The sequence below is a fragment of the Mustela putorius genome, unplaced genomic scaffold, assembly GCF_011764305.1.
Source record: "Mustela putorius furo isolate JIRA1106 unplaced genomic scaffold, ASM1176430v1.1 tig00003909_pilon_pilon_pilon, whole genome shotgun sequence".
In the NCBI taxonomy this organism is placed as follows: Eukaryota; Metazoa; Chordata; class Mammalia; order Carnivora; family Mustelidae; genus Mustela; species Mustela putorius.
Genome location: NW_025422057.1, coordinates 16,044,888 through 16,071,772, shown reverse-complemented (window position 1 = coordinate 16,071,772; position 26,885 = coordinate 16,044,888). Strand labels below are relative to the sequence as shown.

The following is a 26,885-nucleotide window of genomic DNA, read 5'->3' as shown; positions in this document are numbered from 1 at the left end:
ACTGGCGCAGGGCTGGCCATTGGAGGTGAGGTGAGCTCAGGAAGCGCATCTGGGAGGCGAGGCTGCCAGGCATAGGCAGACGCCACCACGGCCAGCCTTCAGCGACAGGTCGGGGTCAGAGGCCCTTTCGCCTCTTACCAGGTCAGGGTTCCCAGGCGCGTGGGGGTGGGGTGGGCCGCGAAAGGGGCTGTGTGAGGCAGCGGGGCATCAGTCGTTGGGGATCGGACGTTGGGCCCTGGACGTTGAGGTTGGGCGTTGAATTCGGGCGTTGAGCGGGCACCAGGGGCCTGGAAGCAGAGAGGATGGAAGGGTGGAGGAGCCCTTGGAGCCTTGGCTGGGAAGGCAGGTCTAGGGTTGAAGGTTGTGGTGGGGGAGGGGCAAGAAAAGCGAGAATTGAGCCCCTGGGTAGAGGGGGGTGCCTGTAGGTGGTTTAGAAAATAGTACTTCCAGGCATGATTCTCCAAAACGTGAACGTCCACTGGCATCCCAATAGAGGAGCTCTTTGCTTTTGTCTCTGGGAGAATCTAGTCTGGGGATTCAGTCAGTGCTTTTGTTTAACTCAAACCTGCAGTGCAACACTGACACTTAATAGACCTTTACCCTCCGTCTTACCTTCTGTAGGAAATGTAGATGCACCACGGCTTTGGCTAGGTACGGGTAAACCAGTAGTGGTTCATTTTGTATGCGTCTGTAGCTTGTCTGGTGTGCACCAGTCGCATTTCTTGGCATTTGGGTCCCTGCTACAAATACATTGGCCCTTTTGGCCTCTGGAGTATGAGAAGTTGCTTCCAGTTCCCTTGTTGAACCCTCAGGGTATTGAATGGGAAGTGGCTTGGTCTAGGAATCTGACCTGGATTTTCAGCTCAGCTGTGTAAGGGGCTTGCCCTGGGGGGTTTTGCAAGTTACTTAACCAGCTCCGGTCTCCCTTACTTACCTGGACTAACAAAGGAAATAAGAATACTTTAATCTTCAGGTTATTTCAGTGTACAAAGTAGTTACACATGAATGGAAGAAATTCTTAGTGGTATGAAAGTGAAGTTTAAAATAATAGCTGCTTTCAAAGAACCTAGTAAGCACTAGTCACTGTGCTAAGTAGTTAACATACGCTCTTGAATTTAATCATGGCAGGTAAGAGTTTTGAGGAAGTTACTAAAATTGGCCACATTTTACAGAAGCTGAATCCAAGAAAGATGAAGTGATTTTGCTCGAGATAGCATACCTAATGAGGAAGGTGAGACTTTGCTCAGATTTGGTCTGACCCACTTTAAAACTCATGTTCAGCTGAAACCATTGAGTTCCATAGCTTTAAAACTGGATGTTTCCTTGGGTGTTTGATCAGTTCTTTATAGATTTTAGATCCTAGCCCTTTAGCTGATACAGCATTTGCAAATATCTCTCCCATTTTGTCAGCTGTCTTTTGCTTTTGTCAACTGTTTGCTTTGCTGTGCAGAAGCTTTTATCTTGATGATATCCAAATAGTTCATTTTTGTTTTTGTTTCCCTTGCCTTTGGAGACATGTCACATAAGAAGTTGCTGCTGCTGAATTCAGAGAGGTTGCGGCCTGTGTTCTCCCCTAGGATTTTGATGGATTCCTGTCTCACATTAGGTCTTTCATCAATTTTGAGTTTATTTTTGTGTATGGTCTAAGAAAATGGTCCAATTTCATTCTGCATGTGGCTGTCCAACTTTCCCAACACCATTTGTTGAAGAGACATTTTTCCATTGAATATTCTTTCCTGCGTTGTCAAAGATTAGTTGATCATATAGTTGAGAATCCATTTCCGGGCTTTCTCTTCGGTTTCATTGATCGATGTGTCTGTTTTTGTGCCAGTACCATACTGTCTTAGTGACTCAAGCTTTGTAATAGACCTTGAGGTATGAGACTGTGATGCCTTCAGCTTTGTTTTCTTTTTCAACATTCCTTTGGCTCTTCGGGGTCTTTTCTGGTTTCAGACAATTTTAGGATCATTTGTTCCAGCTCTAAAAAATGATGATAGTATTTTGATAAAATTGCAGTGAATCAATGTATAGATTGCTTTGGGTAGCATAGAAATTTAACAAAACTTGTTCTTCCAATCGATAAACATGGAACGTTTTTCCATTTCTTTGTTTCCTCCTCAGTTTCTATCATGAGTGTTCTATAGTTTTCAGAGAACAAATCCTGTACCTCTTTGGGTAGTAGCAATGTCCACAATAGCCAAACTATGGAAAGAGTTTAGATACCCATCGACAGATGAATGGATAAAAAACATGTCTATGTACACAATGGACTACTTACTACTCAGCCATCAAAAAAAAATCTTCCCGTGATGTGGATGGAACTAGAGTGTATTATGCTAAGCAAAATAAGTCAAGCAGAGAAAGACAATTATATGATTTCAACAAAACAGTATCATAAGGGAGGGAAAAATAAATACAAATCAGAGAGGGAGACAAACCATGAGAGACTTAACCATAGGAAACAAACTGAGGGTTCTTGGAGGGGAGAGGGTTAGGAGGATAGGGTAACTGGGTGATGGGCATTAAGGAGGGCACGTGGTATAAGACTGGGTGTTATATGCAACTGATGGATCACTTAACTCTATCTCTGAAACTGGTAATACACTATATGTTAATTTTAAAAAAATAAAATTTTTAAAAAACCCAAAAAACTAAATGTTGCCTTTGAGTAGCCATTCTCTCTGAATGTGTGTGGTTACCAGGAAAACAAAAGCAAACATTAAGAGAAGAAAAAGAAAATTATAGTTGCATATCTGCCTCGAGTACTTTTGGTATTAAAGGAATTAACACACTGCGGTAAGAATTCATTTTACTCTAGCTTCTATTCTGGGAAGGAAGGAAGAAGGCTTATAGTCACTGGTTGCAGGTATATCGTGGATGCTCTTGGCCAGAGGGAGGAATGGGAACAGGATTCCAGAGGAGTATTAGAAAGGGTTTGCCCCTTAGGGCGCTTCACGTTTTATTGGTGTCAAATCATGAAGCACAGGACAAAAGGACAATACAAAGCCAAGGACTTCTTTTTGTGGGTGGAACTGTAGCAGTTACTTCCATTCCACTGGTCTTTATTACATCAGTGATCACTTTAACATGAAGAAATTTGGGGACTTCCTAATTAACCTCTTGTGTTAAGGAAATATATACTAATTACTGTGAATTTAGGGATGATTATAAATACATTTTTTAAAGATTTTATTTATTTATTTGACACAGAGAGAAAGATCACAAGCAGGCAGAGTAATAGACGGAGAGAGAGAGGGAAGCAGGCTCCCCGCTGAGCAGATAGCCCAATGTGGGGCTCAGTCCCAGGACCCTGAGATCATGACCTGAGCCGAAGGCAGAGGCTTAACCCACTGAGCCACCCAGGCGCCCCTATAAATACATTTTTATTCATCATCACTAGCATATAAAAAATAGTAAACAGGAAAATAGTAAAAAATAGTAAGCAGGAAACTGCTTATTTTAAAACTGGGTAAGATTAGCCCATGAGGTATCATGACCATTGCAGCGATGTCTGTAATACACCTGTACCGGTACCCAAAGTCAGTAGCCCAAGGTTGGGAAGCACAGCATTATGGAATAGTGTTTGCCCACTCTAGATTCCGAGATGTCCAGTGCTTCACACAGGATGAAGCAGAGTAGGGATAATTGCAATTTCTTACAGGCGTTTAACGTTGAAATACATGTGTTAGAATTCATAGGACTATAAATCAAAAAAGGCAATTAAAAACGGCAATTTTTATAGGATAATAAACATATTTTTAAAAAAATTAAATTTCAAAAGATGGTAGGTAACTCCCAAGTTTTAGGCGTACTCAGAGTAGTCCTAGGCTGCTACTCCAAAAGCTAGTGCGTGATTGGAAGTAGTGTTCGTAGTGAGGGGTGGAATGATGGTTCTGTTGACCGGCTGTTGGCTCCCATCTGCAGTCCTGTGCTCAGTTAGGAGAAGGATGTCTGTGTGAGGGTTTCTGATGAGCTAGAGAAAGTCCAGACTTGTGAGAACCCTGGAAGGTGTTAGAACAGTGGTGAAGGACCTGGAGGAAAATGGATATAGTAGACATCTCAGACATTTGGAAGGTTAAGGAAACAGGGCAGCAACAGGAGTCAGTCAGTTGGAAAGTGAACCCTTTTATAAAGGAGAATGCAGTACAGTTGGTTGTCCAAAATTAAAGGAAGTTAGAAGCTTCTAGTTATAGAACAGGTCTACATGTCTATTTGCCCTGGGCGTTGTAATGAAAATTCCTGAATAGGGTGAGGCAAGCGAGGTGTCTTTCTAACCTCCATATTCTGCTCTAGGTGGAGCTCCTTTTAAGCTTAAACTCTTTTTATTTGCTGCTTAAACTTCTAAGACTGATTCAGTTTTTTTTTCTTTTCTGAAGTCAAATTTATTTACTACTTTTTGGACTTTGGAAGAGTGGGTGTAAGACTTGAAGTTTTGCTATAAAGTTTCAGAAAACCTCATAACGTGATGTGATTCTCCATTTGAGACTGCCACATGTAATGTGAGAAATCAGGGTGTTTTTTTGTTAATGTTTTTAACAGACCTGGCTCCTGCACTCAAATTACTTAAAATAATCTAGAATACACAGACAACTGTCTGTAGCTAACTGTGCTGCAGGATAGAAAGGAGCTGACTGTCAGCCTTATCAAATAAGGACAAAGGAAAGGCTATTTTAGGAGTTACCTGTTGTGTATTGAGGGCCCCACTGGTATCTTGAGAAGATGACTATATCCTAGTTTTGTGGTTTAAATATTACTTGATCCTTGGTTAGGAATTAACCACACTTGAGGAAAAAATAGTCTTAATTTAAATGTAATGTTAATATTTTAATCTTTAAAATGCTTTTTTTTCTATAAAAGTAATTCATTTTTAAACATAATTTGAGGAACTGGGGTGCCTTGGTGGCTCAGTGGGTTAAGCCGCTGCCTTCGGCTCAGGTCATGATCTCAGGGTCCTGGGATCGAGTCCCGCATCAGGCTCTCTGCTCAGCAGGGAGCCTCCTTCCTTCTCTCTCTGCCTGCCTCTCTACTTGTGATTTCTCTCTGTCAAATAAATAAATAAAATCTTTAAAAAAAAAACAAACAAACCATAATTTGAGGAACACCTGGGTGGTTCAGTCAGTTAAGCATCTGACTTCGGCATAGGTCATGATCCCAGGGTTCTGGGATGGAGCCCAGAATCAGGTTCCCTGCTCAGTAGGGAGTCTGCTTCTCCCTCTCCCTCTCTCCCTCCCTCTGCTTGTGCTTGCACACTCTTTTCTTTTCTTTTTTAAGATTTTATATATTTGTTTGATAGATCACAGGTAGGCAGAGAGGCAGGCCGAGAGGGGGGAAGCAGGCTCCCTTCTGAGCAGAAAGCCCCACGTGGGGTTCAATCCCAGGACCCTGAGATCATGACCTGAGATGAAGGCAGAGGTTTAACCCACTGAGCCACCCAGGCACCCCAGTGTTTGCACACTCTTGAGCACGCACACTCTCTCTCTTTTTTTGTTGAATAAATAAAATCTTTAGGAAAAAAAAAACCAACAAAATTTGAAAATGAAATAGACTATAAAAAAGATTCCTTTTGTCAATCTCCTTTACCCCATAACACTCATTTAAAATTTCATGTATTTCATTGACCTTGCTTATATGGAGAGGTTATTTATTTATTACAGTTATTATACAATGTTTCTGATTTTTCATTTCCTGTTCTTAGACATTTTATAATGTTTTTGAAAGCTAAGATTCTGGTTTTTAAGATTTTATTTATTCATTTGATAGAGATTACAAGTAGTCAGAGAGGCAGTCAGGGAGAGAGGAGGAAACAGGCTCCCCACTGAGCAGAGAGCCTGATGCGGGGCTTGATCCCAGGACCCTGAGACCTTAATCCACTGAGGCACCCAGGTGCCCCGAAAGCTAAGATTATAAATGGTGGTGTTAATCTATCTAGTAGAGATATCACAGTTAACTTCTTTCTCAATTTTTTTCATTATTTTAAATAGGATTTTTTGATGTTCAGGATCATTATTATTATTTTTATTTTTAATTTATTTACTTATTTTGAAAGAGAGAGGAGGAGTGGGCAGAGGGACAGAGTGACAGGGAGGGAGTCTTAAGCTGACACTTGGCTTGATCTCCACAACACTGAGATCATGACCTGAGCTGAAATTAAGAGCTGGGTGCTTAACTGACTTGTGCCAGTCAGGCACCCCATTGTTAGGGTTATTTTAATGGGATGATTTCTAGGTGTAGATTTACCAGGTAAATGGCTAGAATATTTTTAAGAATACATGTACACTTGGGGTGCCTGGGTGGCATAGTCAGTTAATTGTCCCACTCTTGGTTGCAGCTTGGGTCATGAGATCAAGCCCCTTGTCAAACTCCGTGCTCAGCATGGAGTCTACTTGAGATTCTCTTTTGCTCTGCCCTTTCTGCTCATGCACGTCTCTCTCTCTCTCTCTCTCTAAAATAAATAAATAATAAAAATGAAAAGAATGCATACATACCTTAAGAATATGTATCTATTTATAGACGTACACACATGTAGGTGTGTATATGTATGTATATCCAAATTGTCTCCCCATAAAAGCATACGAATTTATATTCCATGCAAAGGAATTTTGTTTTATTTTTCAAAGATTTTATCTTTACTTTTTTAAAAGGTTTTATTTATTTGAGAAAGGAAGAGAGGGCATGAGCAGGGGGGAGAGGCAGAGGGAGAGAGAGATGCAGGCTCCCGGGATGGTGACCTGAGCTGAAATCAAGAGTTTGTCACTTAAGGGGCGCCTGGGTGGCTCAGTGGTTTGGGCTGCTGCCTTCGGCTTGGGTCATGATCTCAGGGTCCTGGGATTGAGCCCTGCATCGGGCTCTCCGCTCTGCAGGAAGCCTGCTTCTCTCTCTCTCTCTCTCTCTCTCTGCCTGCCTCTCTGCCTACTTGTGATCTCTGTCTGTCAAATAAATAAATAAAATCTTTAAAAAAAAAAAGAGTTTGTCACTTAAGCAACTTTGCCACCCAGGGGCCCAATGGGAGTGTCCTTTTTAATCACACCCATGCTGGACAGAAAATAATATATAATTATTTAATTTGATTTTTTAAATTACAAATGAGGTTGAATGCTTTCCCCCTTATGTTTATCAACTAATCTTCATTCTCTGTGCATTCTGTTCATGCCTTTTGCTCACATTTTATTGATATCTTTATCTGTTGGGCTGCAAATAACAGAATTCATGGGTTTATTTGATGTCACAGTGAGTCTGCATCGGCCAATCAGGGCTGGTGACTCAGGGATACTGACAGAGACATCAGGTGCTTTGCCTTTTCCACTCTACCATCCTTAGGGTGTGCATTCTTCTTTTTTGCTTATTGATTCCTGATTGCATTAAAGGAAGAAAGGGGTGAAAGATCCTGCAGCCAAATCTGTTCCTGTTCATCAGGAAAGGACAGAGCTTTCTGAGAAATTCTGCTAGGAGAAATTCTGCTCAGGAGAATGATTATGGCCAGCGTTATCTCTAACTCAAGCTAGCAAAATCAGAGGTAGAAGATGGCCTTTGGGTTAAGTCACATCGCTGTAGTATCTGAATGTTTTTACTATTTATCCCATTTTTTAAAAATTTTGATATAGAGTTTTACATCTGTGCATTAATCTTCGTTTTCTGGCTGCTTGCTATTTTTTGTAATTGTTTTATATAGTCATGTTTGCTATTTTCTTTGTGATATTTTACCGCGTTAAAAAACTAAACCGAAACCCTTCACCTGCTCATGTGGTTGTTGTAGGCTGATTCTCTGGGAAGCAAAACTTGAGGTGGAGATTTGGTAAGTGAACGTGTTTTTGCTTGGCATTAGTGTTTCTGGAGTCCGTGGAGGTGACTTTTCTAGTTCGATGTATGCCCCGTGTTGGAAAAATGAATGCTCTTGATTGTATTGGTCCTTAGTAGATCAAGTTTATCGTGGTATTAAAATAGCACTCGTTTTCTGTCTGTTGACAAGTGTGTAAGGCAGGTGTATATTTACTGTGGCCTAAATTTCTCCTCCCTCAATCAGTTTTTGTTTTATAGATCTGAGGACATTGTGATGCACTGATTCTTGGGTGTGCTCTCTCCTCGGGTGTTTCTTTCATACATGTAAAAAATCTTTGTCCCAGTTGAATTCTCTTTTATCAGCTATCAGTATTCATATTTCACCTTTTTTAAATTATTTGCATAGCACATGTTTTAATTCTATTATTTCCAAACTTGCCATAAATTTTATGTGTGCCTGCTGTGCATAACCTCTAGCAGGATGTTTTTCTCCCTCGTTTTTTCTCTTTCAATTAGCAATAATCACGCCTTGGATAAACCTCATTGGCTACGATACTGCCACTGAGCAAAGCTCGTTTTCTCTCTTAATTGAGACTAAATCATTGATAATTGGATTGCTTGGGTTTGGTTCCGGCATCTTATTTGGTGTTTTCCATTGTCCATGCTTGAATCTTTCTTTTTTTTCTTTTTTGTTAGACTGAGATTTTTCTTCTGTAATTTTAAAAATTACACCTTGTTTTTGTTCTCGTAGTTCCCCTAGTATCTTAATGTGCATTGTTTATATTTCTTGTAAATTGTCTGTTACTCAGTATTCCTAGCCCCACCCAGTTTCCCCTGAAAATTAAGTTCTTATGTAACTTCACAGAATTTGTCTCTTACCGAGCCCAACAATCTCATTCCCACCCAGTCTGAGCCGTGGGAGGATGTGCTTACTGTCAACTGTGCACTTTCCCCAGTGGCTGTAGGATCTCCCATAACTGCCCATCTGCACCCTTTAGTTAGGGATCTTCTCAGGATCTGGCCCACTGAGAGTCCCCCTCCCCAACCCCCACGCTTTGAGTGTGCATATGTATTTTTTTTTTATTATTTCATTCTCTTTTCTGTATTGTCACAGATTAGGCTAGGCCTAATTTAAAGCAAAAAATGATACAGAAATTTTAGGTCACCAGGAGGGAAGATGTTTCTGCTATATTTTTGTTTTCCCTTTAAAACAGTGTTAATCTTTAGATACTACTCATACCAGTTTAGCTTTCTGTGGCTTCCCCTCCTCTCAAAACTGAACAGTTTTGGGACAATAGGCAGTGTTACCTGAGGTCTGTGTACAAAGCTGTAGGTCACAGCCTCAGAAAGAAAAGTTGTTTGTCCACTTTTATTACTTCCCTTAGGCAGGACACTTAGTATTCTTTAAGAGTAATGGGAAAAAAACAAGCTAGCATCAAGTCTGCAGAGAGGTTTCTCAGAGGCACTTTGTAACAATACATGTACCTTATTTTCAGAGAAAGGTGCGTGCAGTTAAGTCCTTAAAAGGAGTAGATATAAATTACAGTTTATGGAAGCTAAGTTAGAGATGATCAAGCAGAGGGCTGGGGGAATACAGACCAAACAGAGGTAAGCTGAGGCAAACCGTGAAGGGTGCCTAGGAAGGAAGGACTTTGCCAGGCCAGTGAGGAAGGTAGAGGCACTGAGAGCTGGGCTCAGCATATTCAAGATCTCAGTTTCTCAAGTAGGAGCAGATAGAGGGATTCTGAGAGGCTGGAAAGGTAGGTGATGACCCGATGAAGACAATATCCTCATTGTATCTGACTGTTAAGTTGCATGCTCTGGCTTAGAAATATTTCTCTTAAAACATGCAAGTCCTTTTTTATTCCTGTTGTTTCAGAAGCTTTTTAAAGTAAAAAATGGTGTCGAACTCTGAGATGACTCTTTTGATGTCTCTTAAGTTAGCCTTTTGTCTGTGGTTGAATTGTGTGCAACTTGGGAGTTTGTACTTACTGAGATAGAGACTCTGTTCCTTTTGCTTTTAGGCCAGGATCTGATATCAAGGTTACCTCTGCTTTGATGAGCCTTACTTGTTACATAAGAAGGGACTGCGATGCTTCTACTTTTGTAATTAAAAATTGCCTTTTAAATGCACTTCTTCCCATAGGCTTCTGTGAATGTTAAATTGCCACATACTATGATGTCAAGAAATAATTTGGAGTCATCTACTTGTAAGATGACAGAGCCATTTAATTTTGAGAAAAATGAAAACAAGCTTCCGCCACATGATTCTTTAAGAAGTCCTGGAGCACATGCTAACCACCCTAATTTCCGGTTGAAAAGTCCAGAGAATGGAAATAAAAAAAACAGTAAAAACAGTTTTTTGCTTTGTGAGCAAACCAAACCGTATTTGGCTAGTCAGGAAGACAATTCAGTATCTTCAAACCCTAACAGCATCAATGGAGAGGTGGTTGGATCCAAAGGAGACAGGAAGACGTTGTCAACAGGTAAGTGAAAACTACAGGCTTATTACTTCTTGATTCTGATGGTTTCTTTGGCTTATCACAGGTACGTGATCACACACCCATGTGCTATTAACAAAACAACTAAATAGCTACTTTACAGTATTTGCATTTAAAGGTTTAGAAGGAAAAGCCAGGTGCCAAATAACTTCCTTTGACTAGATTCATCACATGAATCTACAGAGGAGCTTCCCCCCACAATGGGAGAACCATACAAGGAATGTAGAAAGGACATCCTCTGCCTTTTTAAAGATTGGCCATGTTTAAAAAATACTATGTAAATTGCATAATTTGCATTTGAGATACACAATCTGTCACAAAGATACACATAAGACATTATATTGTTTCATCAGATTTTTAAAAAGTTGTTCCTTTAGTCCTAATTCCAAAAACCTGGTTTTGAAGTTGGGGGAGCACTGGGTGAACGTATATCATATGTGATCTTTTAATGTTATGGTGATGTGGTTCTGGTGCATGGCCCTTGGGCCTCTGAGGTTTCCCAAGAGGTCGAAACTATTTTCCCGATAATACTAAAATGTCATTTGCCTTTTTTGTTGGGCTGACTTTACACCAATGATGCAGAAGCAAAGGTAAACCATTAATGCCATTATCATTAATGCCTCATTAGCTCCTACCTACTTGGGCTAGTGGTAATTGGGTATTTTCATTGCTATGAACTTGAGGTTAAAACAAAACCAGAAATGCCTTACTCAGGGCTGTCCTTGACAAATCTTGACACCTGTGTACGCATATTTTTAGTATTTTGTGTAACAAAATGGGAATTACCCCTAACTTCTGCTTCATAGGAAGTATGAAAAGCATGTATGTGACAGAGCTATAGGCTGTATGGAAACTTTTTTCTTGGAACATCATTTTTTACTTGAAAAGAATGAAAAATTCTGGTTATTCAGATTTACGTATCTGGCATTCATTTTCTCAAAAATGAATAAAGTGAACCTATTACTTCAAGGAAAACACCTGACAGTATTTTTGCTAATGATAAAATTCAAGCTTTTGAGCAAAATGAGAATTTCAGGAAATGCATATCTGCCACTCTGCCATGACAGCTTCTCGATACTTGGACTTTCCTGGGGAGGTGCCTGGTGATACTAAATAACACATGAATTTTAAAATATTTTGTAATGGAATCTGTCGACAATTGAAAGATCTGTATAACTCAAGAGTTTCTCATTCTTCTCCAAATGACCAATGCCTCATGTTGCACAGTCACTCATGGGTAAAAATCCACTCAAAGTGCAGGATCAATCAATGGATTCCAATGTCACATTATGAAAAAGTTTTAGATTCCTCATTGCAATTACCCCTCAAACTACCACTTGAGTTTTGGCATGATGTTAAAGGAAAACATCCATAATTACCTGAGAAAGCCGTTAAATACTCGTTTTTTGCAACCATGTATCTGTGCGAGGCCAGATTTTCTTCATACTCTTCAACCAAAACAACACAAAGGATTGAATGCAAAAGCAGGTATGTGAATCCAACGATCATGATTTAAACCAAACATTACAAAAATGTACAACAGTGCTACTCTTCTCACAATTTTTTTTTTTGCTTTTGAAAATGTAGTGTTTTACATACAAAAATCATGTCAATGTAGTGCATTTATTTTTAAATAAACTTTTAATTTTTAAAACTAATTTTTAATTTCTTTTTAACAGTTTTTAGGGGGAAGAGGGACAGAGGGAGAGAGAGAATTTTAAACAGGCTCCATATCCAGCACAGAGCCCTCACAGGGCTCAGTCTCAGGACCCTGAGATCATGATCCAAGTCAAAATCAAGAGTTGGATGTTTAGCCACTGAGCCACCATGTGTCCTTACTTATTTTTTTTTTTAAGTAAGCTTTGTGCCCAATGTGGGGCTTGAATTCATGACCCTTAGATCAAGAGTCACATGCTCGGGGCACCTGGGTGGCTCAGTGGGTTGAGGCCTCTGTCTTTGGCTAGGGTCATGGTCATGGGGTCCTAGGATCGAACCCCACGTCAAGCTCTCTGCTCAACAGGGAGCCTGCCTCTCTGCCAACTTGTGATCTCTGTCTGTCAAATAGATAAATAAAATCTTTAAAAAGAAAAAACAAAAGTCACACGCTCTACTGAGTCAGCCAAGCACCCTTTAATTTCTAATATAGGTAAGTATTGAGACACATAGGCCATATAAACAAAATCTCTCTGAGGTTCGCAATTTCTTAAGTGTGTAAATGAGTCTGAGGTTCAAAAAAGTCTGAGAATTGCTGCCTCGGTGAATGGAGAAAAATTCACAAGAGGAATAGCAATTAAGGAATGTTCAAACAAATCCTTATTTTTCATTAGGAAAAGTAAGTTGTTTATTTGTAGTGTAGGCTTAAGGCTATTATAGTATATCTTTATTATTTGAATATCTAATTATGGTTTTGTACATTTTCAGGAATAAAGTAATATTTGGCTCTTTATGTTTTCTCTCTCCAGGAAACTCCGTGTCCCCATTAAATGCCGGAAACAATTCACCACCCAAAGAAGTAAATAGTGTAAGGTTTTCTGTTTGTTTTCTATTTTGTGTTTTTGTTTGGGTGTAAAAGATTCTAAACATATTTTATATTGTGAAGAACTACTCAATTTTCAGATGTTATTGAAGGTGAAGCTTCCTTTTCTTCATCCTAATATCTTTAAAAAAAAAAAAAAAAATTCAGTTCTGTTGACGTAATTACAGTGTGCCGTGCCACTGTTAGTTCAGCCCTGCAATGACGTGCAGAGAAAATACAGATCCTGTGTAGCTCTTTGAGTTTCTCCCTGTGCGATGTGCTACAGAATTTAGTAAAATATGGTAACAAGGATGTTGACAGTGATACTGTCAAGATACAGAACATTTGCATCTTTCCCTTACATGCTTTTTTATGGTAATACCATTTCCCTCTTGCCCCTACCACCTCCTTAATCCATGGAGGCTACAAATCTAATCCACATGGAGAGTTTTGTCATTTTAAGGATGTTATATAAATGGAATCCTACAGAATGTAACTTTTTGGGATTGGATAAATTCATTCAGTGTAATTCTGTGGATATTCATCTAGGGTTTGTTGTATCCGTAGTTTTATTTTTATTGCTGAAAAGTAGTCTGTGGTTTAACGTTCACATTCTCAAGTGAACCTGCAGGGTTTCCAGTTCTTGGCTATCACAGTTAAAATTTACAAAACTCCATGTGCAAGGTTGATGTGAACAGAAATTTTTTGTTTCTGTTTGTTTCTCCTCTGGGATAAATGCCCAGGAGTGCAATTTCTGGGTCATGGAGTATTGCATATTGAGTTTTTTAAGAAGCTACCAAAGCATTTTCCAGAAGAGCTATACTATTGGACTTTCCCACTGAGAATATCTGCAGTGTCACACCAGCATGTGGTGCTGGCGGTGGTTTTATTGTCCCCCAGTCTTATAGACACATGTTGATATTATGTAGTAGTTTTAAATTGTGTTCCCCTGATGGCTACTGATAAACACTTTCTCATGTGCATAGTTGCCATTTCTATTTCATTTTTGATATGTTTACTCATGTCTTTTGTCCATTTTCTGATTTGGATCTTTTTTTTTTAACTGCTCAGTTTTGAAAGTTCTTTATATGTTCCAGGTTCTAGTCATTTTGTCAAATATGTGTGATTCACTAATGATTTCTCCCAGTCTATAGCTTGTCTTCAATCTCTTATCAGGCAAGGTGTTTGGCAGAGCAAATGTTTTTTAATTTTAATGATGTCTTGACCACTTTTTCTTTTATAGATTTTGCTTTTGGTGTCAAGACTAGAAATTCTTTGCTACTTCAGATCCAGAAAATTTGGGGCATTATTCCCAAAAAGTTTTATAATTTTACCTTTAGCTTTGTGGTCCACTTTGAGTTAATTTGAAGGTCTTTTTGTTTTGTTTTCTTTTAATTTCTCCACCATTTGTTAAAAATGCTCTATTTCCTCCACTGAATTGCTTTTGCACTTTTGTCAAAAATTAGACGTATTTATTCCATTGGTGGGGGGAAGAGGGTTGAGGGGGTCTAAGGAGAAGCTGTCTCTCTGCTGAGCAGGGAGCCGACCTGGTTTTGATCTCAGGACCCAGAGATCATGACCTGATCTGAAGTCCAATGCTTAACCACCTGAGCCACCCAGGTGCCCCTTTTTTGGTCCTATCAAAGAACCAGGTCTTTGTTTCATTGATTTTTTTTTTTTCTCTACGTTTTTGTTTTTTAATTTCATTGATTTCTCCTTTTATCTTTGTTTCCTTGCTTCTGTTTGCTTTTGGCATTTTTTTCTTACTTTTTTAGATTCTTAAGATGAGAATTTAGATTATTTGAAACTTTCCCTCTTTTCTAGTGTGTGAACTTAGTGCTATGAATTTACCTCTTGGCAATGTTTTAACTGTGTCTTACAAATTTTGATTTGTTATGTTTTCATTTTCTTTTAGTTCAACTTTTTTTTTTTAATTTCTTTTGAGACCTCCTCTTTGACTCATGAGTTGTTTAGAACTCTATTGTTTTCAAATGTTTGAAGATTATTAATTACTCTTGTTACTTATTTCTAGTTTGAGTCCACTGTTGTTGAAAAATCTACTCTGTGTGATTTAAATTTGTTGAGCTTTTCTTTATGGCCCCATGTGTTGTCTTAGTATATGTTCTTTAGCACTTGAAAAGAATGTCCATTTTATGGTTGGGTAGAATGATCTATAAATGTCTAACAGAGGGCGCCTGGGTGGCCAGTTTATGCCGTTTCGGGGTCATGATCTCAGATCGAGTGCATCTATAAACTGTCTAAATAAATAAAATCCCTTGTCTAACAGAATCCCTTGGTTGATGGTGATCTCAAGTTCTTTTGTATTCTTGGTGATTTTCAATGTAGGTCTACTAATTGTTGAGATAAGGATATTAAGGTCTCTATAATTATATATTGTCTTTTTCTCTTTTCAGTTTCATTTTGCTTCAATTTTTTTCTGTTAAGTCTATTGTGCTTATTGTATTTTATTTAATGTGTTCTTCCTTTCCTTTCGTTCCAGCATTCCTTTATTTCCTTTATGTTTAGAGAACGTCCTTTAGCCATTCTTTAAGTCTGCTGGTGACAAATTCTTAGTTTTCTTTCATTTAAGAATGTCTTGGTTTCTATTTCTTCTTTACTCCTGCAGGATACTTTAAAATGTTGTATTATTTTCTTCTGCTCTCCAGGGTGTATTTTGAGAAATCTATTTTCTTCTGAATTACTTTTTCCCCTGTAAGTAAAATGTCCTTTTCCTCTCTCTGCTTTTAACTTTTTTTGTCTTTAGCTTGAAGAAGTTTGACTACGTGAGTCTTGGTGTGGATTTCTTTGATTTGGTCAGGGACTTGCTCAACATGAATTTGTAGATTTATATCTTTTGCCAAATATTGTAAGTCTGGGGCATTTTTTATTTAAGAACTTCTTTGGGGGTGCCTGGGTGCCTCAGTGGGTTAAAGCCTCTGCCTTTAGCTCAGGTTATGATCCCAGGGTCCTGAGATCCAGCCCCACATCGGGCTCTCTGCTCAACAGGGAGCCTGCTTCCCTTCCTCTCTCTCTGCCTGCCTCTCTGCCTCCTTGTGATCTGTCTGTCAAATAAATAAATAAAATCTTAAAAAAAAAGAACTTCTTCACCCTGACTTTTTTTCTCTCCTGGGACTCCAAAGACATGAATGTTAAATATTTTGTTATAGTCCCATAGGTCTCTGAGGCTCTGTTTATTTAGTTTTTTCTCCATTTTGTTTTTTCTCTCTTCTTAGGTTAGGTAATTTCTGTTGTTCAGTCTTCAAGTTTACTGAGCCTTTCCTCTGTTCTCTCCATTTTGGCATGGCATCCCTCACCCCAAAATAACATTCCTTGTTATTTTGCTTTCCAGTTGTGAAACTTCCATTTGGTTCTTCTTTATATCTTCTGTTTCTTCACTGGGACTCTTTACATTTGTTTCAATTGTGCTCCTAATTGCTTACTGAACTATTGATGGCTCCTTTAAAATGTTTGTCAAACTTCTCTGTTGTCTTGATGTTGGCTTTTTTTTTTTTTTTAATTCAGTTGTGATTTCCCTTTTTCTAAATAAGACAAGTGATTTCATATTGAAACTAGCACATTTGGGGTATTATGTTAATAAAATTCTGTATCTTATTTAAACTTCCTTTTTAGCTAGCTTCCTCTGACCCTACATCAGAGGGTGGGTGCTGCTGGGTGGGAGTAGATGTCCAGGTTCTTCAGTCAGCCTGAGCTGGCACTGAAGGAGGTGCCTCCCTTGCCCTTGGGTGAGGGTGGGAGTTCCAGCTTCCAGGTAGGCCTCATGTGATACCTCCTCCTTGCCAGAAGTGATGAGTGCCTCTTTACTGATAAAGGAGTGGGATGGAGTGGGGAGAGAGTAGGTAGGTCAGAGAGGAGAATTAGAGGGGAAGATTTGGGAGACACTAATTACTTTTGAACAGTGGTTAAAAAGTCCTGATTGTCCACTGGGAGTCCTCTTCTACCTCCCCAGTAAAGGTGGTTGGGGTAGGAGGAATACTCCTACCTGTTGGGTGAAAGTCCGGGTTCCGGGGGAGACTCCTAGGGATGAAACGCCAGCACCCTACTCTAGAACAGGGCCACAGTTTTTACTGTGGTGTTTGTCTAGGGTAGAACAGTTACTGGTTTTCTGTATTGCTGGGATGCCCATTTCTTCGTCTTTAGCTCAAGAGAGGATACTTTCTGTTGGGGCTTTATTGTCTGTACTGTTTGGCATTTTGGGTTGCTGGCTTCTCCAGCACCGTGTCTGAAATATGTGAGGCAAAAAGAAAACTCCGGAACTCATTGTCTTGTTCTTCTCTGGGCCCCAAATTTCCTAGCCTGTCTGCTGCCCTCTTGTCAAAGTCAGCTTATGTTTGTTTATATTATAAGTCTGGGTTTTTAGTAGCATGTAATAGGAGGACTAGGGAAAGGTGCATCTTTTTTATCTGTCCAGAAGAGGAAATCCCAAATACAGTATTTAAAAAAAAACTACTACCAAGTTTTAATATTGCTATTCTCTTTTCTTAATAGAAGCCTAGCAATAACGTGCCTCCTGCAAAGTCAAAAAAAATACACAAGTTGGTTGAGAATTCCTTGTCCATAAATAATTCAGCACTCTTCAACTCCTTAGGACCTTCTTTTCGGTCAACAACTTGCCATCGCTGTGGCTTGTTTGGTAAGCATATTTCCCTAACATGTCTGGATTATTTTTTCACACATTTGAAAAATATTTTTACTATGGAAAGTTTAAAACATAGTAAGTATGAACAGAATATTGTACCTGCTCTATACCCATCTCTCTGCTTCAGCAGCCACTGGCATTCTACGGTTGTTCATTCATACCTTTCCACTCTTGCTGCTTCCTTACCCGATTATTATTTCCCATAGTTTTGTTTGTGACAAAATTTACATGCACTGGGAAGCACAAACTCACATGCTTATCAAGACAATATTTCTATCTTCTTAGAAAGTTCCCTTCTAGCTCCTTCCAATCTCTATGGCCACGAGAGGCAACCACAGTAGTTTTTTTAATTGAACTGTAAATTAATTTTGCCAGTTTTAGAACTTCATAAAAATGGAATCTTGATTCTTTTGTGTGAAGCTTTTTTTTCATTTAGAATAATATTTTTAGTATTAATATGGTCGACATACACTATTTTTTGGTGCCAAATAGTAGTTATACGATTCTATCACAGTGTATCTGGTTTTTTGTTGAATAGTTTTGCTTGTGTTTAGCTTTTGGTTATTATAAATAGATCTCTTTCCATGCTTTTTCACAAGTCCTTATGAGGATATATATTTCCCTTTCTCTTGGGTACATACCTAGGAGTATAATTGCTGAGTCAAAGGGTAGGTATATAAGTTTAGAGGAAACAGCCAAGCCATTTTCCTGAGTAGTTATCCTGTTCTGCCTTCCCAATGATAGTGAGTTTTGTGCTCCACATCACTGTCATTCGGTGCTGCTGGTCTTTTCAACGTTAGCCCTCCTCGTGGGTGTGTACTGGTATTGCAGTGTGCTTTTATTTTTATTTATTTATTTTTTTAAAGATTTTATTTTTTATTTGACAGACAGAGATCACAAGCAGGCAGAGAGGTAGGCAGAGAGAGAGAGGAGGAAGCAGGCTCCCTGCCGAGCAGAGAGCCCGATGCGGGACTCGATCCCAGGACCCTGAGATCATGACCTGAGCTGAAGGCAGCGGCTTAACCCACTGAGCCACCCAGGCGCCCCTGCAGTGTGCTTTTAAATTCTATTTCCCTCATGACCCGTGAGTGATCTTGAGCAGTATTTCACATGCTTACTGGCCACTTGGACATTTAGCTTTTTTTTTTCTTTTGAGTAGAACCATTTGAGGCCAGCCTGTTTTTTTTTTGGTTGTTGTTGTTTTTTTATGTGGGTTTTTTTTTTTTTTCTGCCTGTATATTCATAGGTTTTTTTTAGTACTTTATTTAAAAAACTTCTGGGTTTTTCTGGATGTGATTCTCTTCATTGGATTTTTGTCTTGTATTTTTTTTTAACAGCGCGAGGTAATAAGCCGTGTCAGAGTTTGCTTGCGCAAGTTTGTTTTCACAACCACACACTTTCTGTTTCCTTTGATTGTGCCTTTTATAATGTGTTCTGGGCTCTACTTTAGGAAAGTCAGTCATGTTTTCAGTCTGTCCCACCTTTCATTTTCATCTTTGCATTCCTATTTGCAATCTGAGAGAGCTTTAAAAATTTAATCATAATGCCTAATCAAAAACATCATCATCCTCTTCAAGTAATCTTCCTGATGTGATTAATAGAATGGTGATTGGTATGTCTGGTCTTTGAAAATGTCTTGCTCTCAGCAACAAATACTTGGAATAAAACACTGGTGATGTTACGGGCTGTGTTCTGTAGGATCGCTGAGGTGCTCACAGTGCAAGCAGACCTACTACTGCTCCACAGCGTGCCAGAGAAGGGACTGGTCCGCACACAGCATCGTGTGCAAACCTGTTCAACAAAAGTAAGCATGATTTCTTTTATTCACTAGGGAATATTTAAACGGGCTTTATTTTTGATAGTGTAAGAATCAAATGAGGTTAGCAGGCCATAACTATGTAGAAGTTGTCACTTTTATTTACTGAAGTGGTAACATAAAGGATGCAAATTTGAAATGAAGAGCTTACAAATTCAGGACTGAGTTTCCATGAATATGATTCTATTAGTACATATTCAGAGTCAGAACTTTAAGTTTTTAGTGTTTGTAATAAGTAGACCTTTATAATTTTTTTTTTTTAAAGATTTTACCTGTTTATTTGACAGAGAGAGACAGAGAGGTCACAAGTAGGCAGAGAGGCAGGCAGAGAGAGAGGGAGAAGCAGGCTCCCTGCCAAGGAGAGAGCCCGATGTGGGGCTCGATCCCAGGACCCCGGAACCATGACCCGGGCCGAAGGCAGAGGCTTAACCCACTGAGCCACCCAGGCGCCCCTATAAGTAGACCTTTAGAATTCCTTTTAAACACGTGTTCTTTCCTGAATTATGATAAGGTAGAACACTCACAGTGTCTCATGAATTGCGACTTTAAAATATGAAAATCTTAGTGGCATGGCATTTACCAGTATACAAAGCAGTTTCACATCTATAACTTCATTCAGTCCTCAAAACTATTGAGCTCGTGTAGGGATTACATCTTGCAGATAAGAAAGCTGGGGCTTGGAGATTGTGGCTGCAGAGGTCCCTTTAATCAGGTTGCTTTGGAAGAGGCGAGCTCGCCCACAGGGTAGACGGGTGCAAAGCCAGCCCTGGACTATTTTGCTCTGTTACTACTGTGAAACTCTCTGAAGGAAGCTGTTTCTCTCCTTCTGGATTTTGATGATTGAGAATTTAACATCACTGTGGCCCCTACTCTTGATTGGCTCTGTACTCTAAGTATTATAATCAGCTGCTTTATTTCAGTTTCCACAAACGTGAAGATAGTAAGTCACCTTTTGAAACAAAGAACATGGAAGTGAAAAATGAGGTATGATGTACTTTTTGTCTTTAGAGTGAATTTTGAATGATTTCCTTTTAAATTAAGAGGGCTTAAGCTAAATGCAATACCACTTCTGCATTTCACCAATGTTTATCCACGTGATCTCCACACCCAACATGGGGCTCGAACTCTCCAGATCCCAGATGGAGTTGCAGGTCCGTCTGACTGAGTCAGCGAGGTGCCTCTGCATCAATGTTTATTTTTTTTTTTTTATTTTTTTTTTTTTTAAAGATTTTATTTATTTATTTGACAGACAGAGATCACAAGTAGGCAGAGAAGCAGGCAGAGAGAGATGAGGAAGCAGGCTCCCCGCTGAGCAGAGAGCCCGATGCGGGGCTCGATCCCATGACCCCGGGATCACGACCTGAGCCGAAGGCAGAGGCTTTAACCCACTGAGCCACCCAGGCGCCCCTGCATCAATGTTTATTAAATCCTGTGTTTCCTGTGGAATAACCTGTACACCTTAATGATCGATTGGGTGACTGTTGGGGATTTTTGAGCATTATGTGTGCCCAGCACTCTGCCCCGAAGGACTTGTGATGCCTGTGTCTCAGTGTAAAATTGTTTGGATTCCTGAGAGACAGCCCCTCTCTCTAGTCCCTGCATGCACACATTCTCTGGCTTTGTGTCCTGCCCTCGTACCGAAGGAGCATTTTTTTCTCCAAGACCTCTCTTCCATGTAGGTAACTGTGGGCTAAGTCATTCATAACTTGAAAAATATCAGTAGTGCTCAGCTCATCTATAATTTTTAGGCTTCTCTAGCTGGTCCTAGTTTCTACTTAAAAAAAAAAAAATCTGACTTCCTCAAATATTCATACTTATAAAATGTTAACAAGTTCAAACTTAAAACACTAACCCCCCCTCGTTTTATTTTATAAACTCAACATTATCATCACCACTGATGATACTTCAGTATCATCACCACCACCTGATACTTCAGTGATCCCACTGCTGTGTAAACTGCCTAGGGACAGTGGGTTTTATTGGCTTTTGGAGTTACACACTATATCTCTCTGTTACTCAAGCCTCAGGGGCTATTTTGGCCTGAATTCCAGCAAATGGTGGCCACAGTATTGCTTGGAAACATGTGCTTGTATAAGTAACTCACTCATGTGTTTTGTTTTTTTAAAACCCAGGGTGATTACCCTCTTGGAGTTACTAAAGAAATAGCCACTGGTGCTGATAAAATAATGTTTTCTGATTTGAGAAGTCTACAACTCAGGAAAACCATGGAAATAAAGGTATTTGTTATTTAATTTCTATAGACAGAGATCCAAAGAACTATAGATTTTTATTCCTTGTTTCCTGTTTTTAGTTTGAGCTTCTAAGTGAGCTACGAAATGTAACTGATGAAACTGATTGTGAAAACTGTCTTAAAATACCCTTTTAAAAATCTCATTAGAAAGCTTTAAGAAATTCCCATGTGCTTGTGTTCTCAGTGAATTATTGCACCTTTTCTGTCTTTTGAAAGGGTACAGTTACTGAATTCAAACACCCAAGTGACTTCTATGTGCAGTTATATTCTTCAGAAGTTTTAGAATATATGAACCAGCTTTCTGCGAGTCTAAAGGAAACCTATGCACATACAACTCAGGAGGATTACATTCCTGTTAAGGGGGAAGTTTGTGTTGCCAAGTACACTGTTGATCAGGTAACCGCTGATGAAGTGAATTATTTAATACGATGTTTTAATTTACTTTTGTCATATAAGCTGGACACCGGAGCTTTTAATAATGCATTTGCTGGCTTAACCAGAGTCTGTGGTCACATTCCTGTCTCTCTTCCTCATTCGGTATTATGGATTTGTTGGGTGAGCCCTCCAGCTCTGTCGATAGGCGCCTCCTCTGCCAAGTGCAGACGGACAGCCAGCCCTGCAGCCTATGCACTTCTGTACTGAGGCATTAGTGTGTCATTGTGTCTCCTGGGCTAGAGTAACCTGGGAGTGGTTGTGTGTACATTAGTCTCCTAAGTAGACAAATTCAGGGATTTCTTAGCCAGATTGTTAGAAGATTAACCTGTTAAATGAGTCCCTCAGAACAGAGCTGTAGTTTCTCCTTTGGCTGTTCTATAGATGGGCTGAGAGTTTTGAAGCCTGAGAGACCGTTTTGAAGCAGAGCACCATTATATTTCACTTTCAGACCTGGAACAGAGTAATGATACAAGATATTGATATGCTGCAGAAGAAGGCACATGTCTTATATATTGATTATGGAAATGAAGAAATAATTCCAGTAAACAGAATTCACCAACTAAATAGAAACATTGACTTATTTCCTCCATGTGTAAGTCTTTTTTACTTTCTGAATTCCTAATAGTGTCCCCAAAGAGCTGTCTTTAATATATATATATATATATTTTAAAGATTTTATTTATTTATTTGACAGACAGAGATCACAAGTAGGCAGAGAGGCAGGCAGAGAGAGAGGAGGAAGCAGGCTCCCCACTGAGCAGAGAGCCCGATGTGGGGCTCGATCCCAGGACCCTGAGATCATGACCTGAGCCGAAGGCAGAGGCTTAACCCACTGAGCCACCCAGGCGCCCCTATCTTTAATATTTTAATGGGCACAATATTTGCTTGCTCTGTTCTGTAATGGTTATTATAAAAAAGTACCTATTGGTATATTTCTCATTTTTACTAAATGTAGATAAATGTCATTGGCTTTCTTGGATCCATTTAAGAAGCCTTAGGTAATACTTCATTACCTGAGAAACTTCGCATTTTTTAGGGACATCTTATCCATCTGTTCTTTTTTTTTTTTTTTTAAAGATTTTATTTATTTTTATTTGACAGATAGAGATTACAAGTAGGCAGAGAGGCAGGCAGAGAGAGAGAGGAGGAAGCAGGCTCCCCGCTGAGCAGAGAGCCCGATGCGGGCCTCGATCCCAGGACCCTGAGATCATGACCTGAGACGAAGGCAACGGCTTAACCCACTGAGCCACCCAGGCGCCCTCCATCTGTTCTTTTAAAAACAATCATTTCTATGTATAATACATTGTCTGGAAGCAACCTGAATTTATATGTATTTGAGGGATAATTAGTTATCCTTTCATAAATTTCTCAAGCTTCAGGTCCCAAAAGGAAAAGTACATGGATAGAGTAGCGCAAGAGACAAATTACATACAAAAATTAGATACAAAATTACGTAATTACATACATAATGTACATATGTAAAAAAATACATAATTACATATGTAAATACATAATTACATATGTACAAAAAACATAAAATTGCTTATTGGTTCTTGGAAGATTTCTGATAAATATTCAGTGATAAATGTATTACCTTTAAAAAATCTTCATGTTACTAATTAGAAAAAATCATTTTCAAATACTAATTTTTTAGTAACTCATGTAAAATCTTTCAGGCCATAAAGTGTTTTGTGGCCAGTGTTATCCCAGCAGAGGGGAACTGGAGCAGTGAATGTGTCAAAACGATTAAGTCACTGTTAATGGAGCAGTACTGCTCTGTAAAGATTGTTGACATTTCCAAAGAAGAAGTGGTTACCTTTGCTGTGGATGTGATGCTGCCCAGCTCAGGTAAGATCGAACTCTGTTTTGTAGATGCAGCAATTAATATGGTGTTTAGTCTTTAGCTGTTACGCAGAGAAGAAATAGAAACATGAAATGAGGCCAAGTAAGCTCCTCGCAAGTCCTTCAGGGTGTGACCTTGCTCTTGCCGGTGGCAGTCAGTCGGAGACCCGGCATCGGCATCGGTGGTGGAGCTGGGGGACTTCAAAGGCTAGGTGCTGACTTAGTGTGGGGATGACTGTTAGCCTTTTTTTTTTTTTTTTTTTTTTTTTTTTTTTTTTTTTTTTTTTTTTTTTTTTTTTTAGATGACAGGGAGATCACAAGTAGGCAGAGAGGCAGGCAGAGAGAGAGAGAGAGAGGAGGAAGCAGGCTCCCTGCCAAGCAGAGAGCCCGATGTGGGACTCGATCCCAGGACCCTGAGATCATGACCTGAGCCGAAGGCAGCGGCTTAACCCACTGAGCCACCCAGGCGCCCCGACTGTTAGCCTTTTGATACGGCTGTTACGATCACCATTCCTGATTTCTACTCACTTATGGAGAAAAATTTAAGAGTTTCCTTATGAATTGGTCCATACTTTCACCACGAGTGCTTTTTCCTTGAAGAATCTTCACAGAAGTGCGTTTGGTTAGTAATGAGAATGTAAGTGCCTAGTATTTAAGTGTGGAGATGGAAACCCCTCGGAATCCCTTCTGTGTGTTCAAAAAGTGACTTCTGACCATGTGCTTATAATTGTGTCTCACTTTCCAAGGTATCATTCTTTTTCTTTAGGAGACATACTATTGGTTGATGACATGGTAGAAAGTTCATTTAAATCTTTAGTGAAATTAAGTGTTTTCTTTGCTGTGTATTATTTTGTATTATGACTCAGTCTTCTGGATGGTATTTCTTTTTTTTTTTTAATTTAATTTTTTTTCAGTGTTCCAAAATTCATTGTTTATGCACCCACACCCAGTGCTCCATGCAATCCATGCCCTCCGCAATACCCACCACCGAGTTCACACCCCCCACCCTTTCCCCTCCAAAACCCCTCAGTTGGTATTTCAAGGAACTTGAAGTTTATGACATGCTGGCTACCCCTTGTTTCAGCCATACTTTGAGAAAAAATAGTCTTAGTTTAACACTAAACTTATTTTTTTCTTATAAATGGTGGCCATACTAAGCCTGCCAGTGAGGTAGCAACTAAATCTTTCATGTTATCCAGAATTTTGAGGTGAAATATTTTTATAAAATTTTCTGCCACATGACAATGGTAATTTTGCTTCAATTTTTAAGGCTGAGCATTAGTTAACAGTATTTTGCACACAGAAACTGAACTGGTAACGAAATAGGCCAGTGTATTAATAGATATGATCTCTAGGTCACATGATTATGATTCATTTGTTTCATGTTTATGCTTTTCTTCTTGGTATAATATCTCAATGGGGATGTATTTTCTTAACCATTTTTAGGAAAACTCTTAGATGATGTGCTCATAGAAATGGGATATGGCTTGAAACCCAAGGGACAAAATTCTAAGAAGCAAAGTGCAGATGCAAGTGAGTATACAGATTCGTATAGAACAGTACAGTGACTCCAGGTACTAAAGAATATCTTCTCTCCTAAACAAACAAACAAAAAAGGGCAGAGCTGTCACACTGACAGATTTAATGGAAGTAACCATTCTTTGAACTTTATGTGAAAAAGATAAATGTTCATTTAGTAGCACATTACGTCTAAGCTTAGTCTTCCCTCCCTGCCTGTTTTCCTTCCGCATCTGTCTTCCGTATTAATCCTTGACATGACGATTATCAGAAATCTCCAAAGTACTGAATATCATGACAGTTTGAGTTGAAGGGTTTTTAGCTAACATGTCCTTAGTTTAATTTTCCCTCCTTACTTAGGTGTTCCAACAATAACAAATAGGATAATTCTGTTCTGGTAAGATGGTGTTTCTTCAGAAATTTTTTTTTTTTTAACTTCTCGTTTAATTATGCGTGTGGCTTTTCCGTTTAGTATAACAAGAATTATATTAAACAAGAACTAAGAAGTTTTGCTACTAGCATTTTATTTTCTCATTTCCTAGTTATATGTGGTATTTATTGCCCTGTTTTCCTCCTTACTTTGTCTCTTTACCAATCACTTTGGATGTAGACATACCTCATTGTTTCTTGCTCATTCATCCAGAGGTGATGGCCAGGTTCATGGTTCTGTGACTAGATGTATCCCTTCATATAAACCAGGTTGACACATTTTTAAGTCTACCTTATCCTTACCTCCTGTCCTTTGCCTTGTCTCATTGGTTGCCAGGTCTCGATTGGTTCTTCTTCCTGAATATCCTTTGTATATGATTTTTTTTCTTTTTTAAAATCCTTTTTTTCCTTATTATTTTTCTAGGTCAGGAATCCTGACCAGTTGTGGATAATTCCAACAACCTTCTCTGACTTTTTCTGATGTCTGAATTTTTTTTTTAATTTATTTATTTATTTGACAGAGAGAAATCACAAGTAGATGGAGAGGCAGGCAGAGAGAGAGAGAGAGAGGGAAGCAGGCTCCCTGCCGAGCAGAGAGCCCAATGCGGGACTCGATCCCAGGACCCTGAGATCATGACCTGAGCCGAAGGCAGCGGCTTAACCCACTGAGCCACCCAGGCGCCCCTCTGATGTCTGAATTTTTTTTAAAGATTTTTTATTTTATTTATTTGACAGAGAGAGAGATCACAGTAGGAAGAGAGGGAGGCAGAGAGGGAGGAGAAGCAGGCTCCCCGCTGAGCAGAGAGCCTGATGTGGGGCTCGATCCCAGGACCCTGAGATCATGACCTGAGCTGAAGTCAGACCCACTGAGCCACCCAGGCACCCCTCTGCTGTCTGAATTCTTTATAATACTATACATGATATCCCCAGAACACAAATCTTAGTATGACAGCTCTGCTGGAAAGTTTGTAGTAATTCTTTGCCATCTAGAGGAGAAAACCGATCACTTACTGATCTAGTAGTAGTCATGGTTGAAACCATAAATGCTGGTGGTATATTAGGGAGAGTGTGGGATCGGGGAAAAAAAGGGGGTGGGGGATAAACCCAGGGCCTACAGCATCGAGTGAGAAGTCATAATGGGGGAG

General features: G+C 39.4%; 1 protein-coding gene, 1 long non-coding RNA gene and 1 pseudogene across 6 annotated transcripts in view; 1 reads left to right on the top strand and 2 right to left on the bottom strand.

The window, feature by feature from the left end:
• The window catches only part of TDRD1 (tudor domain containing 1), a 49,661-nt gene continuing 22,776 nt past the window's right edge, over positions 1-26,885 (top strand). For 2 of the 5 annotated variants that reach the window (XM_045069042.1, XM_045069041.1), the window contains exons 1-11: positions 1,151-1,231; positions 9,923-10,262; positions 12,740-12,798; positions 17,299-17,443; positions 19,148-19,253; positions 20,186-20,249; positions 21,398-21,502; positions 21,733-21,912; positions 22,400-22,543; positions 23,628-23,799; positions 25,240-25,326. In XM_045069042.1, coding sequence (XP_044924977.1) covers positions 1,223-1,231; positions 9,923-10,262; positions 12,740-12,798; positions 17,299-17,443; positions 19,148-19,253; positions 20,186-20,249; positions 21,398-21,502; positions 21,733-21,912; positions 22,400-22,543; positions 23,628-23,799; positions 25,240-25,326 — 1,411 coding nt within the window. In that variant the 5' untranslated portion in view covers positions 1,151-1,222. Of the gene's footprint in view, positions 142-1,149; positions 1,232-9,922; positions 10,263-12,739; positions 12,799-17,298; positions 17,444-19,147; positions 19,254-20,185; positions 20,250-21,397; positions 21,503-21,732; positions 21,913-22,399; positions 22,544-23,627; positions 23,800-25,239; positions 25,327-26,885 lie in introns of those variants that run through there. The other 3 variants (XM_045069044.1, XM_045069045.1, XM_045069043.1) reach the window with 3 other exon arrangements.
• LOC123388772 lies at positions 3,514-26,885 on the bottom strand. Its single transcript, XR_006603287.1, has 3 exons — positions 26,752-26,885; positions 22,277-22,401; positions 3,514-4,031 (listed from the first exon to the last, which is right to left on the bottom strand). It is a non-coding gene; the product is annotated as an uncharacterized LOC123388772 (long non-coding RNA).
• On the bottom strand, positions 8,192-8,349 carry LOC123388788 (annotated as a pseudogene).